Here is a 19,375-nt window from a genome sequence, read left to right on the forward strand (position 1 = left end):
AAAGAAGATATATTAATACAAATGGCCAATAAGCACATGGAAAGATGCTGAGCATCATTAATATTAGTCACTAGGGAAATACAAATTAAAGTCACAACCATAAGAATAGCTTAAATTAAAAAGGCTGACATTTCTAAGTATTGGTGATGATATGGAGCAGCTTAAACTCTCACTAATTGTTAGTAGAAATGCAAGGTGATAATAATTACTCTGGAAAAAACAAATGGCAGTATCTCCTAAAGTTAAATATACACTTCTCATAGTTCCCAGACATTTCACTACTAGCTATCTACCTAAAAGAAATGAAAACATGCCTGCAGAGACTTGCAAGCAAAAGTTCCTAGCACCATTATTCACTACAGATTAAAAACTGAATGCTACTTACATGTACAGCAACTGGTGAAGAGATAAGCAAATTATTGTATATCCATTCTGTGGAATACTACTGATCAATACTAATAAATATGCTATTAATATAGGCAACACCATGATGAATCTCAAAACATCATGCTTAAAGAAAGAAGTCAAACACAAAAGACTATATATGGTTCCATTTACATGAAACTCTAGAAAAGATCTTTGTTGCCGGAGATGGCAACTATTAATGCACTGTGGAGCTTTCTAGGGCAATGGAAATGTTCTGTAGTTAAGGCAGAGATTACCTAACCATATAAAATAACCAAAATACATCAAAGTACACACTTAAGATGAACAAATTTTGTTGTATATATTAGCAAGTTGAATTCAGTAGTGCATACATAAAATATTAATAATACATCATATTTAAGCAGTATTTATTCCAGAAAAATATCAGGAATTTCTGTTACTATCATCTGTCATATTCAAAACTAAAGGAAAAAAAATTGCAGCAAATACAGAAAAAGTACTTGACATATTCAACAGTCATTCTTAACAGGAACTCTTAACAAATGGACTCCTCATTAACCTGTTAAAGGGCAACTATCAAAAACCTACAGAAAATATCACTTAATCTTGAGCTTTTAGGAGTGTTTAAAATTAATTCCGAAACAAAAGCATGCTCCCATTACTGCTTTAATTCAACATTCCACTGAAGAGCTTGACTAATAAGTAAATATGACATGAAAATTAGACAAAAGAGATCAAATTCTTTTTATTTGCTGACACTATTCTCTGTGTTGTTCTTAGGGGTTCATGCTTTTTAATCCCCACAACAGTCCCATGAAACAGGATTATGAAAATGAGCAAAGTTGAAGCAAGTTACCCAAGGTTACATAGCTGATAAACAGCAACATGAGAATTCTAATCCAGGTGGAAGAGCCACAGAATCCATACTTAAAAGTCTGGTTTCCAGTAGAAAAAAAATGGTAAGGTTTTTTAGCATAAATGAAAAATAAATTTTATTTACTTTATTTAATTAATTTATTTTTGGTTGCACTGTGCAACTGTATTATTTTAGTTCCTAACCAGGGATCAAACCCAGGCCATTGGCAGTGAGAGCATGGAGTCCTAACTATTGAACTGCCAGGGAATTCCTTAAAAAGTAATTTTGAAAGATATTAAAGAACACCAATATATTTTATCACACTTAAGGAAAAAATACCAAAAAAGGAAGGGATATACCATGTTTACTAACTAGTAGACTGAAGAGATCGAAAATTTCAAGTCTTTTCAAATTGTTTCATAAATTCAAGGTAATTCCATCAAAATCCCAGAATATACATATCAAATAAATCTGCAGAATAATACTAGACAATGTTCCTAGAAACAAATATTTAGGTAAAATATAAAAGCATGGAAGGGAATTAAAAAAACACGGAATTTATATACTAGCTACCACTAGGATAGGAAGGAATAGGATCAGGGTGGTTAAATGGGAAGTCTTAATTGTATCCACTACTTTTTCCCTAAAAAAAGAAAATAAACATCTGAAGCAAATATGACAGTGTTAAGATTTGCTAAAGCTTGGTGGCAAGTGCAGGGGTGTCCTTTTTTTATTATGCTCTAATCTGGTTGACGTGTTTGAAATACTTCATAAAAAAACAAACAAAAAATTACATCATTCTTAGACTTTATAAACGATTTATTTTAAAGAGCTGTAATTCTATGAACTTGAGAAAATAGTTCTAAGGCTATTATTATACTATTTTTGGGTTTGGGGATTATACAGTACAGAAAAAAAATAGGTCTTGGTGTGGCTTAAATGTATTTAACACTTCTGGGGTGTCTAACAAAAGTTATATTGAGATACTTTGGTGGTTATAAAAGATTTAAAATTGAATCTCTACTCTCAAAGAACTCATAATCTAGGATGGTGAAATAAATTAACTTAAAAAAATAATGGGTTATGAACTACGGGTAATATCCTACCTTTCTGACCTTCTTACTTTTCTGTATTATTTTTCCTTTTCCTGTAGGAAAGTAACTGCATGAAATTGTTTTGTTCATAAGTATTATGTGTGGTTCACCATAAAACTAACATTAGCATGGATATATTTAATAATCTAGAGGAAAAGTGTATTTAACTGTAATTCTTTTTGGTAGGGAGTGGGAGTGCATTTCAGTGACATTCACTAAATGCCTACCAGTTAAAAATAAAAACAGAAAATTCTTCAATATTTTTTAATCTATATGAAATAAACTATTAAGCAACCTAAGCCTTCAGCTTTAAGAACTGTATCCTTATACTCATCTGAATTTATCTCTTGATTAATACACATTATGAATATATCAGTCTTCATTTGCTTTTAGGCATTTAGATAAACTGGTTGGTTACTTCCCCCCCCAAATTATAAATGCCAAGAATCAGCTATAAAATCATACTGCCATGAAGTTACACATAAACATCCATAATTAGCTTTAAAATTTTATTGAAATTCAAGTTTAATTAGTTAACAATTTAATATAATATTATGTTATGTTGTATAATTTCTAACCAGTATTCTCACCTGCTTTACATGATTTCCGGGCACAATTATTAAGGATTGATATTTTCTGCCTAATTTTCCATGATATGCCAATTATACATTCATTAAAACCTTGATACTTTCCTAAAATTGTTCTTACCTCAATGTCAGATTTAAAAAAAATAAGACCAAATATTGAAAATTTAAGACATTAATATTATAGCCACTGTAATACAGAAAAAAAAATTACACATTATTAACTGTTTAAAATTGTTGTTTAACATTTATTGTAGTGATGCAAAATGAACTTTTAACATAATAATATGAATTTTTCATTAAAATGTTTAACCATTTCCTACTGAAGCATGTCCAAAGTTATAAAAATCTTCTCTTTTAAAGTAACGTACACTGAATTAGTCCAAAAGTAATTGTGGCACTTTGGATAAGATATTTATTTTATTGCATATTTTAAGTACCTAAGGTACAGCCTGATTAATAGCAGGTTACTGGAAAGAATAAAAAAAACATTTTCTTTAAGGAGTAAGTCTTTTGGGATCACGGGGAAACATTGAGGTTTGACGAACATTGTGCAAGCCCAAAAACAGCATAGTCACTCGTTCCAACCCTGGAGAAAACAAAATAATAATTAATTCATTTTCAGAATTAATCATTCCGGATCATACTTATTGAAAACTACCAAAATAACATCACTGATCAACAAAATGCTTTTCTTTGTTAGAAAGGAAATGACTTCTATTATTTTAAATGAATTTAAAATGGAATATTCTGGGTCTGATTCAGAAACAGGTGATACTGTATGTGGGAAGGATAAATGAGATATCCTTAAGCTGTATGATTCTGTGAAATGTGAACCACAAATCTATGTAAATATCCAAACCTTGTGATTTAAGCAAACAAGAATATAAGTCTACTATTATATTTTCAAATGATACCAGGTTCTATCAATAGGAACCTGGCTACCAAGATTACTATGAATTCTTTCAATGGATTCTATGTAGTGACTAAAAAAAAAAAAAGAATTAAAAAGTTCTTTAAGTGTTGGTAAGGAACAACTTACAAAATACACTAAGCGAAAATGCAAGGCACTGAATGGTTTATACAGCACACTACAATTTGTGTAAAAAATATATTTTATATACTTTTGCATATGCAAAGATTATCTTTGCAGAGGTAAAGAGAAAACTAGAAACAATAATTTTCTGTAGGGAGGTGAATGTACACTATTCTATTTGCTTTGAATTTGAAATTTGTACATTACCTGTTTACCATAAAACCCGAAACAAACAACCAAACCTTCAACAAAACTGTAAATTCAGAATTCTTAAAAAAAAAAAAAAAATTCTAATTAATTAAATTTGGCTGTGCAAGGTCTTTGTTGCTGCACGGGCTTTTCTCTAGTTGTGGTGAGTGGAGGCTATTTTTATTGCAGTGCATGGGCTTCTCATTAGGTGGCTTCTCTTGTTGCTGAACACAGGCTCTAGGGTGCACAGGCTTCAGTAGCTGCGGCACATGAGCTCAGTAATTGCAGCTCTCAGACCTCTAGAGCACAGGCTCAATAGTTGTGGCGCAAGAGCTTAGTTGCTCCAGGGCATGTGGGATCCTCCTGGACCAGGGATCGAACCTGCATCTCCTGCCTTGGCAGGTGGATTCTTTACCGCTGAGACACAAGAGAGGCCCCAGAATTCTTTTTAAGAACTTTTGATACAAACATCCCAAAGTTGAGTTAAATATTTAAATCACAGAGCAGTATCTTACACATACTCTAGAAATGGTTCTAAAAGCCAATGAAATGTTTTCAACAAAAACATTTAGCAGCCATCTGAACTGACTTGAGGGACAGCTTTAATTTGGACTAATCAGAATGAATTCATGAATACAGAGAGAAAACAGGATATTCAAAAATTTCATTTAGTCATAGCTCACTTAAAAATTCTTTTAATTCAAATTTGTATTACATTTAGCACTTATAAACTTATTTGTAAGTAATAACAAAATACAAAATTTACTTTTGGGAGTCTAATACTGAGGACGTTTAGAACTGAAGAAACACTCTGCCAAATGAAATTTGGGTTAGAAATATTGTCATCATATAAAGGAATATTACCAATGCCTCCACCAGCATGAGGAGGGGCTCCAAAGCGGAAGGAATCAATGTATGCCTTAATTTTCTCCAAATCTACAAAACAAACATAAAACAAAAAAATGTAATTTATCATCTTATTTAGCTTAAAAAAATTGCAAAAGCAGTTACCGTGCAATGAAAATTAAAACAAATGACTGTGTTTCTGAAAAGTCTTCAAAGGGTTTTAAAATGTATTGCTTTCAGAATATACATGACTCTCCTCAATATACTGAAGTTGTTTACCAATTCCATGATGTAGGGCTCTCTCTGTTAGCAGCTGAGGGTCATGTATTCTTTGAGCTCCTGACAGTATTTCTTCTCCTCTCATGAACATATCATAAGAGTTGGATTGTTTCTGTAGGAAAAACAAACAAAAATACCACTCAACAGGCTATAATCCTATTTCTATCACACATATGTGGAAAAACACTCTCTGTTGCATGAAGAACATATCATTTTTTTCCTACAATTAATTATACAACCTGCTCCAATAAACTTGATTTGCTTTTCTAAAATGGGGTTAAACTGGTGAGGGTTGAATGATAACTTCTTCTTTACATCTCTCAGATTTTATGCTCCCCTTCTCCCACACCTTCCAATAACAAATCAGAATAATACATCTTCTTTTAAGCAGTAGCATAGTGTTGATTCTTTTTTTAAAAAAATTATCTGGCTGTGCCAGGTCTCAGTTGCAGCATGTGGGATCTTGTTCCCTGACCAGGGATTGAACCCAAGACCCCTGCATTGGGAGCAGAGTCTTGGCTACTACACTGCCAGGGAAGTCCCCGTAGTGCTGATTTTTATTTCACTTTATCATCTGAAATGTTTTTAAGTGTGATATGATTTTGGGATCACTTCTGGAACTTCTAATTATCAACAGGTGTTAGTCTTCTTAATTTTTAAAAGTTATTATTTTAAGGAAAGTGAACTGAACATCAAATTTACCATAGCTCAATTCATTCTTTATCAGTAATTCAATGGTTCTCAAAGTGTGATTCCTGGACTAATAGTTTCACTATTACCTTATGAGAAATATAAATTATCAAGCCCCACCTAAAAAAAAAGTTAAAAAAAATCATTTATTTATTTATTTTTGGCTGTGCTGGGTTTTCGTTGCTACAAGGGCTTTTCTCTAGTTGTGGTGAGCAGGGGCTACTCTTGAGTCGTGGTGTGTGGGCTTTTCATTGAAATGGCTTTTCTTGTTGTGAAAACACGGGCTTCACAAGTTGTTGCACATGGGCTCAATAATTGTGGCTCCCAGGCTCTAGAGCACAGGTTCAATAGTTCTGGTGCACAGGCTTGTGCACATGGGACATTCCCAGATCAGGAATTGAACCTGTGTCTCCTGCATTGGCAGGTGGATTCTTTACCACTGAGCCACCAGGGAAGCCCCAATCTGTGTTTTAAAGGCCCTCCTAGTGATTCTGATACTCACTAAAGTTGGGGAACCAATGCAAAGGAAAACCAGTGAAAGGCCACAAAACATTATTTAGATTAACTACCAGGATAGTGTTTGCCTGCAATGCGGGAGACCCAGGTTCGATCATTGGGTTAGGAAGATCCCCTGGAGAAGGAAATAGCACCCCACTCCAGTATTCTTGCCTGGAGAATCCCATGGAGGGAGGAGCCCGGTAGGCTATAATCCATGGGGTTGCAAAGAGTCGGACATGACTGAACTACTTCACTTTCACCAGGACAGAATGTGAGTTCTTAGTTCAAGGTCAATGATAAAATGATTTGATAAAGTCTTCAAGTCTATTAATACTATTTGTTATTTATACAGTGTTTCTTATTCATATATCTTTAAAAATGATACATGAAAATTATTTTTAATACAGGTTTTGGGGACTAATTTGCTAGAATATTCAAATTTTACAATATCACTTTGACCTGAATTGACAGAAACTAGTAGTAATACAAATAAAAATGTCTTTTAAAACTGCAAGTTATTAATGAAAACCATTATTTCCACTGTATAATGTGACACAGTGACAATAAAGTTTTCCCTCTTCCCCCAAACAGGTTATTTAAAATCAAATTACTTACAGGATTGCGTGGGTCAGGCATGGTATAGAAAGGTCTTACAGCCAATGGATATTTATCAAGAATATAAAAATCAGTATCATACTATAAAAAGAATAAATATGATTAAAACAGATTTTTAAGACATTTAATGAAAGTAAAAAGAATGCTACCATTTTGGTAATTGTCTTTTTTCTATATATAAGTTTTGTTCTTCAAAATTACTGTAATTACACTCTATATACAATAACTGTTCTGCTTCTTACAGCTGTATCCTACAGTATTTTGTCATGATGCTATAAATTCTTCCAATATACTTAGTTTTTAGGAGCTGTGGACTATTCAATCATAGTTCACATATGCATTTTTCTTTTTCTTTTTTTGGACATGTACTCTCTTCTCAATTTCTCCTCCACTGAAAACTATGCTGTGATAAACTTATCTTCACCTTCTTCCATTGCAATTCTAGCTCATTTAATTTTCTAGATGTATTTTAAAACTGTTTTTGTTAAATTATCCTAAATCTCATTGGGTTTTACAAAAACTACATTAAATCTATAAATTATTTTGGGAAAAACTGACATCTTTTTATCTTTAAAAAACCTTGATTATTTCCCTAATGATTTACATTTTCACTAAGATGTATAAAATAAATTCAGTAGTTTTTCTCAAATGAAAACGATTGAAATGAATAACATTAACATGAAATTATGATATCTTTGTTAAAAGGATATTTACTATGTGACCTACATTTAATTAAAAAGAAACAGTCATGTTTTAACTGTTTTGATGTTAAACATTTTTCCTAAAATTGGTGTGTAGAGGGAATGTCAACAGTGCTGAAACTGGCTCCACTGAAATAGTGTTTTAAAGGTATAACTCAGTACTGTGCAGTTTCACAGACTTGTTCCCGTCAGTTGAACCATTTTGAGTGCAACCAGCAGGAGGAGCTCAAGGACTGTTTTTATTCAATTACACAATTCTCTTAATTTCTTTAAAGATTGCACTAAGCTTAGCTTTTCTCTTCTTTGGAGTTTTATAGAAAAATAAGATAGGAAAGTAGCCTTCATGTAAAAGGCAGAAAAAAAAATTTATTCACCCTCTAGTCCCACAGGTCAGCAAGGGTAGTCAGGGAAGACCATTTCTAAATAATTTCAATCACCTTGAGGTCCTCTCTAACTAATTTGACAATTTGGATATGTTGCAGATTTAGAAAAAGAAATCCAGCATGCATAAGAGTCTTACCTTTTCCTTTACCAAACGACCCAACAGTTTTTCATTTGGTGTACTGCAAAAGAAACATGAAATCAGGTGTCTGAAGATCAAACAGCAACTTAAAAGAGTTTTAAGTTTACAAGAAACCTCTTCTATTTGAATTTCTCAGAGGATAAAAAATTTAGCCAAAATACACAGCTGTCTATTCTGCTCCTTTTAAAAAAGGTAACTACTACTGGAAACCATTCATGGGTATACTTGGGACAGTTAGTTGGTGCTACTCAATAATATTTAAATAAAAGTATAAATAGAATTTAGCAATTCACTGATTCAGAAATAACATGGATGAAGTAGTTTCCTACAATTACATATAATGAAAGTCTACTACACCAGCACAGACTGCTGCTAAGTCGCTTCAGTCGTGTCCGACTCTGTGCGACCCCATAGACGGCAGCCCACCAGGCTCCCCCGTCCCTGGGATTCTCCACATAAGAACACTGGAGTGGGTTGCCATTTCCTTCTCCAATGCATGAAAGTAAAAAGCGAAAATAAAGTCGCTCAGTCGTGTCTGACTCTTCTCGACCTCATGGACTGCAGCCTACGAGGCACCTTCGCCCATGGGATTTTCCAGGCAAGAGTACATAGACTACTCTTGCCATTAAAATGGTTCTATGGCAAAATGGTTTCTCTTTTTAATTCAGTTCAGTTCAGTCGCTCAGTCGTGTCCGACTCTCCGTGACCCCATGAATCACAGCACGCCAGGCCTCCCTCTTTATTAAAGGTTTATAAAAGAAAAATCAGTATTTCAAAGTAAAATTTAACAGTATATATATAAACCAATTTAAGTTCTATCCTATTTAAGAAAAATTTCCAAAATACATACAAAAATATCATCCAAATTATAGAATTTATGGTTTTCCTTAAATTGTCATCTAGCAATGTAGAGGATGTTTAAAACAATATATATGCATATATATATAAATATATGCACATACATATATTCGTTAAACAAATAAAAGTAAATGAGGGTTTTGAGTGAAATATGTTAAAAAAAAAAAACCCTAAAAAATTAGTAATAGTCCTCTCTTCCTTCCGATATCAACTATGAATCATTGTGTTGGCTTAAAGTATTTTAACTTGAGAATCCCTGAATAAAATATAAGTAGACAGAAATCTCCAATCTTTATTAAACTATCATTTCAAAATTATTTGATCTGAATTTAGATAATAAAATATAGTATATCAAATAGAGAACAGAGACTTGCATAACTTTTAGAGATTTCACACCTTAACATACAAAAATACTAACGCTTAGGCAAACCACTTTAAACATAACAGTTTATTTCAGATCACACACTGAACAAAATAGCATCATACTATAACTAAAGTTAATAAAACTTAAGTTTACCAAGTAGGTGAAAAACATTCATCAATATATTCATTCTTTCATATCTTAAACCTAATTACTAAAGTTTTAAAAATCACAAATGCAAACACACCTCAGATCTTCTTCATCTCCCATTTCAATTCCAGCTTCCCTAAGCATAGCCAATGCTTCACAATATTCTAGTCTTAAAGTTGGCTCCAAAAATTTGAATGGCTCACATGGGAACTGTTTATTCACCGTCTGAATTTCAGTTTGAAACCTATTTGTACAAGAGTTAATAAAAATGTGAAATAAATGTTTTTAACACAAGAGGTCACTGTGGCAATACATAAAGAAAAAATTTTAACCAATACTGTTGAAGTAAGGAACATATAGCTTTTCTCTTCCATATACTTGATACACATTAAAAAAAAAAAAAGAAACATTTTTAACATTTTAGAGGAATTACTACATGTGCAGTGATGAGAAAAGGGCAACCTGAGCAGGTTCCAGGGTGGAAACATGCCTTTTCCTGCTCACCCCACTCATCGCCTGACCTCCTAGGGAGGTTGAGGGAGCCTGTACTCAAGAGGCCAGTTGACATGGACCCAGGAGACTACTGTACTACTCTTCCATGTTTCCTCTGGTAACTATTTTGAATTCAGAGATAACAAAAGGAAATGCTTTTAGAGCAAAGCTCTTTCCTGTAAGTTCAGCCTTAGTGTAGAAATTGCCTTGGGGACTTTCAAGCTCATTAGTAGTAGAAACAGCAGCTAAGAAAAAAATATCTAGTAGGTATTGAGTCCCTGTTTATGTCACATAAAATCATTCTTTGAATTAGTGTATGCATCAGAAAAAAACTGTTACCAAGAAATTAAGTTAAATAATTAAATGTGAATACTTAAAAAAATATTTAACATCATTTCTCAATCGTGTATTATTTGTCACCATGGTGGCATTACAGGATGAAAAACTTCCTTTATAATTCATATCAACTAGCACTGTTAGAAACATAAAATACTCATTTTATGAGGCACTAAAAAAATCTGATTTTTAATACTTTAACAACATTTGTCATCATTGAGGAAGACCAAATTAATGAATATTGTCTTGTCTTCCCCCATTCCTATTATACCGTAAGTTTGTTTAGGAGAGTTCTTTCCCATTTTAATAATCCCTATAGTATGTTCATTGTCTACCTTCTAAATATAACAAATGTTCATTGCACTAAACTGCTGCTGTAGAGGATGGCAAGATTAAAAATGTAGTTTTACTAAAGTATTTATGGATAAAATGGTAGCTGAGATTTGCTTCAGAATAACAGAGCATGGAGGGAAATGCGTAAAACAGAACTGACCATGGATTGACAATGGTTGAAATTGGATGATAAGTATATGGGGGTTCATTAGGCTAGTCTACCTTTTTTTTTGTATGATATTTAAATTTTTTCATAATCAACAGAATTGAAAAAAGTATGTTTATATTCTATGAAAACAGAAGAAATCATTGATTTATTCAAATCTTGACATATGGTGGGTTAAAATGACCCCAAGAATTAATTTTTAAAGTGCTTCGCTTTGAACATTAACCCCCATTCATGTTAATCAATGGTAATAAAAATATGAATATCAATATTTTAAAATACATTTGTTTATTCTTCTGTTAGAGATAAGTACTAATGATAAACACCAGAGGATAAGACAACCACCAAATAACCCAATTTACAACTGACACAGAAACTTAAAATTCCTAAATGATGTATAGAAGACAGGAAGAAGGTTTTTATTTCCAAGTTGCCATCTTAAGCTTACCCATTAAGCCCAGTGATAATGGTATCTGAATCTCTAATTTGTAAGCAGAGATTTGATTAATCCCAAGTGCTCAAATCATGCTTGCTCTGTTACAAAAACCAAAGTGGAAATTCCACTTCCAATATTAAGTAGAGAACATATCAATACCTAAAATAAATGAGTTTCATAAACTTTCTTCAATTACAAATGTAAATGAAATAAAAATGTAAAAAAAATGAGGGAATTCCTTGGTGGTCCAGTGGCTTAAGACCATGGGCTTCCAATGCAGGGGGCCCCAGTTCAAACCCTGGTCAGGGAACTAGATCCCCCTAACACCACAACTAAAGATCTCACATGCCAAAAGTAAGATCTCATGTGCCACAACTAAGACCTGGTACAGCCAAATAAATAAAAATTTAAAATATATAGTAAATAATAAGAAAAGCTCTATTCCTTAACTGTAGTTTCAAAAGATATTTTAACAGGGAGTTAGTTGTTCTATAGACTATCTGAATGGAAGTTGCTTAAAATAAACTGTATAGAAATGTTTCAGAGAAAAAAGGGTAAAAAAAAAAAAAAGTTGGGAGGAGTGGCCAAGATCATAGAATAGGAAGACCTTGAATTTACCTCCTCCCATGGGACTGCAAGGAGATCCAACCAGTCCATTCTAAAGGAGATCAGTCCTGGGTGTTCATTGGAAAGACTGATGCTAAAGCTGAAACTCCAATACTTTGGCCACCTCATGCGACGAGTTGACTCACTGGAAAAGAGTCTGATGCTGGGAGGGATTGGGGGCAGGAGGAGATGGGGACGACAGAGAATGAGATGGCTGGATGGCATCACCAACTCGATGAACATGAGTTTGAGTGAACTCCAGGAGCTGGTGATGGACAGGGAGGCCTGGCGTGCTGTGATTCATGAGGTTGCAAAGAGTCAGACACAACTGAGTGACTGAACTGAACTGAACTGATGGGCACACCAAAATTACAACTATTTACAGAGCAACTATCGATGAGGATGACCTGAAGGCAAGCATAAAATATATTCTACAACCAAAGATATATAAAGAAGTAACCACAACAAGACAGGTAGGAGCAGCAGAGATGTGGCAAAGTCAGTATTCACAACCCCAGGCAGGCAACCCACAAAGGAGAGGATAATCACAACTGCAGAAATTCCCTGCAAGGAAGGAGAGGTCGAGTCTCATATTGGGCTCCCTAGGCTAGAGATCCTGCACCAGGAAGACAAGCACCCTCTAGAAGGTCTGACTCTGAAGGCCAGAGGGGCAGGCACTTGGGAGAATTGAAGGCCTGTAGGAAACGGTGAATCTACTTAAAGGGAAATGGAAAATCTCGAGACCTAGAAAAGAAGCAGTAATTTGAAAGGAGTTTGGGTCAGATTCACTTGTCGATCTCGCAGAGCCTCCTAAAGAGGCAGGAGGCAACTGAGATTTACCCCTGGGGAAAGACATTAGCAGCATCCATTTTGGGGAGCTCATTCTATCATGAAGACACTGCTGCTGGCAAGCACTATCTTGGAATTCTCCTTCTAGCCTACTGGAGCAAGTATCAGGTCTAGCCTACCAGCCAGTTAGCACTAGTCCTGGGAAGCCCCAGGCCAAGCAGTCAGCCACATGGGGATACAGTGCCACCCACCATCAGGCCAGTAGTAGCCGTAGACCCCCTGCTCAAAACACCCCAACTACCCCAGGATTTGGCCATGTCCATGACTCATTGGAAAAGACTCTGATGCTGGGAAGGATTGGGGGCGGGAAGAGAAGGGGACGACAATGAGACGGCTGGATGGCATCACCGACTTGATGTACGTGAGTTTGAGTGAACTCCGGGAGTTGGTGATGGACAGGGAGGCCTGGCGTGCTGTGATTCATGGGGTCGCAAAGAGTCGGACATGACTGAGCGACTGAACTGAACTGAACAGAGGGCCCAGGGTTGGGTCCCACCAAACGGTGGGCCAGCATCAGTTCTGGAAGACCTGTCCTGTCCACCAGTAACCAGAAGCCTCAGCACTAGGCAGCACTTGGCCACAAACTGGGCTGGGGGCCATCCAAGCCCACCAGCATACCCACCGAAGTCAGCCCTGTCAGGAGGGCCTACACAGCTCGTGTATAGCAGGCATCCCTAGAACATAGTGCTCTGCTGAACAGAGTAGAGTGTGTCACTGGGCCCTACAGGATGTCTCCTACATAAGGCCATTTCTCCAAGATCAGGAAACATAATTAACCTACCTAATACACAGAAAAAGAAAAAATTAAAAATGAGGACAGTTTATAAAACAAAAACAGACTCAGAGACTTTGAGGACGAGCTTACAGTTGTCAGAGGGAAGGTTGGGGGAAAGGATAATTAGGAAGTTCAGGATAGACATATATACACTGCTATATTTAAAATGGATAACCAATAAGGACCTACTGTATAGCACATGCAACTTTGCTTCATGTTATGTGGCAGCCTAGATGGGAGGGGAGTTTGAAGGAGAATGGATATTTGTATATGTATGGCTGAGTCCTTTCGCTGTTCACCTGAAACTATCATAACATTGTTAATTGGCTACACCCCAATATAAAATAAAAAGTTAAAAAAAAAAGTGAAGTCAGAAAAACAAATATTGTATATTAATGCATATATGTAGAATCTAGAAAAATGATTTAGATATTAATTTTGCCCAACTGAAATGGAGACAAAGATGTTGAGCACAAAGGCATGGACACCAAGGGGGAAGTAGGGCTGTAAGAGGAACTGGGAGATAGGGATTGACATATATACACTATTGATCCTACATATAAAATAGATAACTAATGAGAACATACTGTAGAGGCTCAGGGAACCCTACTAAGTGCTCTACGGTGACCTAAATGGGAAGGTAATCCAAAAAAGAGGGGATATATGTATACATATAGCTGATTCACCTTACTGTACAAAAGAAACTAACACAACATTGTAAATCAACTATATACTCCAATAAAAACTGAAACAAAAAAAATGAGGACAGTTTAAGTGACCTCTGGGACAACATCAAGCACACTGACATTCACATTATACAAATCCAAGAAGGAAAAGAAAGGGGCAGAGAATGCATTTAAAGACACAATAACAGAAACTTTCCTAACCTTGGAAAGGAAAAAGATATCCAGGCCCAGGAAGTACAAAGGGTCCCAAATACCGTCAACCCAAAGAGGTCCACAAGTTCACTGTGTCTGCTGAGTCACTCAGTCATGTCTGACTCTTTGCAACTCCATGGACTGTAGCCTGCCAGGCTCCCCTGTCCATGGGGATTCTCCAGGCAAGATTACTGGAGTGGGTTGCCATGCCCTCCTCCAGGGGATCTTCCCAATCCAGGTCTCCTGCATTAGGGGCAGATTCTTTACTGTCTGAGCTACCAGGGAAGCCCAAGAATACTTGAGTGGGTAGACTATCCCTTCTTCAAGGGATCTTTCTGACTCAGGAATCAAACTGGGGTCTCCTGCATCGCAGGCGGATTCTTTACCAGCTGAGCTACTGGGAAAGCACTGTAGCTTCCTTATCACATTGTAATTAGGCAAAAATTAAAGAAAGAGAATATTAAAAGCAGCAAGGGAAAAGTAACTGGTTACATACAAGGGAACTCCCATAAATAGATTAGATGATACTCCCCTAAGGAGATTAGATGATACAGAGGAACAAATTAGTATACTGGAAGACCAAGTGGTGGAAATCACTCAAACTGAATCTACATATAAAGGTTGCTATATATAAACCTCATGGTAACAATATGCCAAAAATCTGTAATAGATACACACACAAAAGAGAAAGGAATTTATATTAACACTAAAGATAATCAAGTCATAAAAAGAAAAAAGGAGAAACAAAAAATAAAAACCTGAAGGCAATTTACAAAATAGCAAAAAGAACATCCTACATGTAAATGGACTAAATGCTCCAAATGACACAGTGGCTGAATGGATAAAACAAACAAGGTCCATACGTATGTTGTCGGCAAGAGACTCACCTCACATCTCAAGACGCACTCCGACCAAAAGTAAGAAGATGGAAACAAACATTCCATGCAAATGGAAATGAGAAGGACATTACATAACGATAAAGGGATCAATCCAACAAGAAGATCTAACAACTATAAATATACCCAACATAGGAGCACCTAAATAATAAAGCAAATATTAACAAACATAAGGGAAAAGTAACACAATCACATAAAACAGTAGAAGACTTTTAACTCCCCACTTACATCTATAGTCAGATCACCCAGACAGAAAATCAATAAGGAAACACTGGCCTCAAAAACACATTAGATGAAATGAACTTAACAGACATACACACACACAGATCATTCCATCCAAAAGCAGCAGGATGCACATTATTTTCAAGTATACAAGGAACATTCTCCAGGATAGATCATACAGTAGGCCACAAGACAAGTCTCAGTAAACTTAAAATTAAAATCCTATCTTGGATCTTTTCTGACCACATTCAAAGAGACTAAAAATCAACTACAAGGTGAAAAACAAAAAAAAACCCCAGCAAAAACCACTAACACATAGAGGCTAAACAATATGGTTCTAAACGACCAATGGATTACAGAAAATATCACAGAGGAAATAAAAGAATACCTAGAGACAAATGAAAACAAACACATCAAATCCAAAGTCTGCAGGATGCAGGAAAAATAGTTCTAAGAGGGACATTTATAGTGATAAAAACCTACCTCAGGAAACAAGAAAAGTCTCAAACAACCTAACCTGACTTAAACAAATGAGACAGAAATAAGCAAAGTCCAAGGTTACTGAAAGGAAAAAAGTAATTATAATGATCAGAGTAAAAAGAAATAAAATAGACTAGAAAAAAAAAGAGAATCCAAATCTGTAGCATCAGAAATGAAAAAGAAGTTACAACTGACACCACAGAAATATAAAGGGTCATAAGAGATTATTACGAATACATATATGCCAAAAACTGAACAACCTAGAAGAAATGGACAAACTCCTAGAAATGTGAAATCTGCTAAGACTGAATCAGGAAAAAATAGAAAATATGAATAGAACAATTAACAGTAATGATGTTGAATCAGTAAAAAAACTTACTCCCAACAAACAAAAGTCCAAGACCAGATGTCTTCAGAGGTGAATTCTACTAACATTTAAAGAATTAACAAGTATACTTCTCATTCTATTCAAGAAAGTTCCAGAGGAAGAAATGCTTCTGAACTCATTCTATAAAACCAGCATCACACTGATACCAAAACCAGACAAAAAGGAAAATTATATGCAAAAATCCTTAAAAATTAGCAAACTGAAATCAATAATATATTAAAAGGAGCATACACCATGATCAACTAGGATCTATCCTAGGAATGCAAAGATGGTTCAACACCCACAAATTAATCAATGTGATCTACCACATTAACAAACTCAGGAATAAAAATCATATTATCATCTCAACAAAAAACTTTTTGATAAAATTCAATGTCCATTTATGATAAAAACTCTCAACAAAGGTATAGAGGGAACATACCTTGTGTACTGCTGGTAGTAATTAATCACCATGGAAAACAGTATAGACATCCTCAAAAATTAGAAATAGATACAATTTAGCAGTTCCACTTCTGGATATTTTTTGAAGAAATTAAAAAAAAAAACTAATTTGAAAATATATATATATATTTATCCCTAAGTTCACTTCAGCATTATGATTTCAACAGTCAAGATATGGAAGCAACCTAAATGTCCACTGATAGATGAATAAAGATGTGGTGTGTACACACACACACACACACACACACACACACACATATACACAGACACACTGGAGGAGATGGCAGCAACCTAAATATCCACTGATAGATGAATAAAGATGCAGTGTGTATACACACATACACACACACACAAATATATACAGACACACTGGAGAAGGAGATGGCAACCCATTCCTGTATTCTTGCCTGGAAAATCCGATGGACAGAGGAGTCTGGAGGGCTATAGTCCATGGGATCTCAAAGAGCTGGACACAACTGAGCAACTAAACAACCTCATAGACACACACTGTAATATTACTTAGCCATAAAAGAATGAAATCTTGTCATCTGTGACAATATAGATGAATGTACAGGGTATTATATGAAGTGAAATAAGTCTGACAGAGAAAGACAAATACCATGTGGTTTTACTTATAAGTGGAATCTAACAAAACAAAACAAATGAACAAAACAAAATTAAATTAACAAAACAGATGCAGAGTTACAGAGAACAAACTAGTAGTTACCAGAGTAGAGGGGGCTTGGGGCATGAATGAAACAGGTAAGGGGGATTAAGAAAAAGACATTCCCAGTTACCAAAAAGAAAAAAAAAGTCATGGGGATGAAAGGTACAGCATGAGACATACAGTCAATTATACTGCAGAAATATGGAATCACCATGTTGTGCATTAGAACCAACATAGTGGTATAGGTCAATTATACCTCTACTAAAAAAAGGAATCAAAATATTATTGATGGTTATTCTCTGGGGGGTGGGGTTATGGGGGACTGTTAATTTTTATTTTATGCTTTTATTTCTAGCTGTCTGCAGTAAACATGTATTGCTTGTAAAATCAGAAAGAAAACAATAAATGTCACGAGGAAAAAAAAATCAGTGGTCTTCAAATAGAAATTTCAAATACAATCCTTCATCAGTTATCAAAGCACTAGATAAATCTGTCATATCCAACTTAATACTTGGAGTACTCTCAAAAGTATGGAAAAAAGAAAAGAGAAAAAAAGACACTCTTGATCCTAGTTAACATGCTTTCCATCTTCTTTTATTTTCTCTATTTTAAACATTATCATAAGAAAACAATTTCTAAAGCCCTTTTAAGGCAGAAACTATTTGCCAGTTTAAAGGTTGTACAGAAAGTGAACATTTTACATAATTTCATTTTCGGAACACACAGAACATGCCTAATAATTTCTATAAATGTGTCAATTCACCAGGCCCAAATAAGCTGAAAGTCCTTTCAGTATACTAGTTTCTAATTTCTACTGAGCACTCACTGTAAATATAAACTGATCGAAAAATTAAACAGTCCCAACATAGGCTAAATGACCAACCTAGATAGCATGTTAAAAAGCAGAGACATTACTTTGCCAACCAAGGTCCGTCTAGTCAAGGCTATGGTTTTTCCCGTGGTCATGTATGGATGTGAGAGTTGGACTGTGAAGAAAGCTGATCGCCGAAGAATTGATGCTTTTGAACTGTGGTGCTGGAGAAGACTTTTTTTTTTAATTTTAAATATTTATTTATTTATGTATTTGGCTGCCCTGGGTCTTAGTTGCAGCACGCAGGATCTTTAGTTGCCGCATGTGGGATCTAGTTCCCTGACCAGGGATCGAACCTGGGCCCCCTGTATTGGGAGCACAGAGTCTTAGCCACTGAACCGCCAGGGAAGACCCCTGGAGAAGACTCTTGAGAGTCCCTTGGACTGCAAGGAAATCCAACCAGTCCATTCTAAAGGAGATCAATCCTGGGTGTTCATTGGAAGGACTGATGCTAAAGCTGAAACTCCAATACTTTGGCCACCTCATGCGACGAGTTGACTCACTGGAAAAGACTCTGATGCTGGGAGGGATTTTGGGGGTGGGAGGAGACGGAGACGACAGAGAATGAGATGGCTGGATGGCATCACCGACTTGATGGACATGAGTTTGAGTGAACTCTGGGAGTTGGTGATGGACAGGGAGGCCTGGCGTGCTGTGATTCATGGGGTCGCAAAGAGTCGGACACGACTGAGCGACTGAACTGAACTGAACATAGGCTAAACTTACACAGATTCAGTAAAGATTAGAAGCTGAAAGACTAAAGGACTCTTTTAACTTTGAGGTAAGTGATAATATTATCTTCACTTGTAACAGCAGAGGAAACTGAGGCATAGAGTTATATAACTTCCAAAATGCCCACACAAGATATACAG

At 35.5% G+C, this 19,375-nt stretch overlaps 1 protein-coding gene across 1 annotated transcript in view; it reads right to left on the bottom strand.

The window, feature by feature from the left end:
- Nucleotides 1–3,138: 3,138 nt before the first annotated feature.
- The window catches only part of DARS1 (aspartyl-tRNA synthetase 1), a 69,565-nt gene continuing 53,328 nt past the window's right edge, over nucleotides 3,139–19,375 (bottom strand). Inside the window, exons 11-16 of the mRNA XM_055397491.2 lie at nucleotides 9,765–9,911; nucleotides 8,296–8,338; nucleotides 7,075–7,155; nucleotides 5,272–5,383; nucleotides 5,011–5,082; nucleotides 3,139–3,510 (exon numbers count right to left, since the gene is read on the bottom strand). Coding sequence (XP_055253466.1) covers nucleotides 3,419–3,510; nucleotides 5,011–5,082; nucleotides 5,272–5,383; nucleotides 7,075–7,155; nucleotides 8,296–8,338; nucleotides 9,765–9,911 — 547 coding nt within the window. The 3' untranslated portion in view covers nucleotides 3,139–3,418. The remainder of the gene's footprint in view (nucleotides 3,511–5,010; nucleotides 5,083–5,271; nucleotides 5,384–7,074; nucleotides 7,156–8,295; nucleotides 8,339–9,764; nucleotides 9,912–19,375) is intronic.

The sequence above is a fragment of the Moschus berezovskii genome, chromosome 2 (genome assembly GCF_049115385.1).
Source record: "Moschus berezovskii isolate FMDL1 chromosome 2, NW_MosBer_1.0, whole genome shotgun sequence".
Lineage (NCBI taxonomy): Eukaryota > Metazoa > Chordata > Mammalia > Artiodactyla > Moschidae > Moschus > Moschus berezovskii.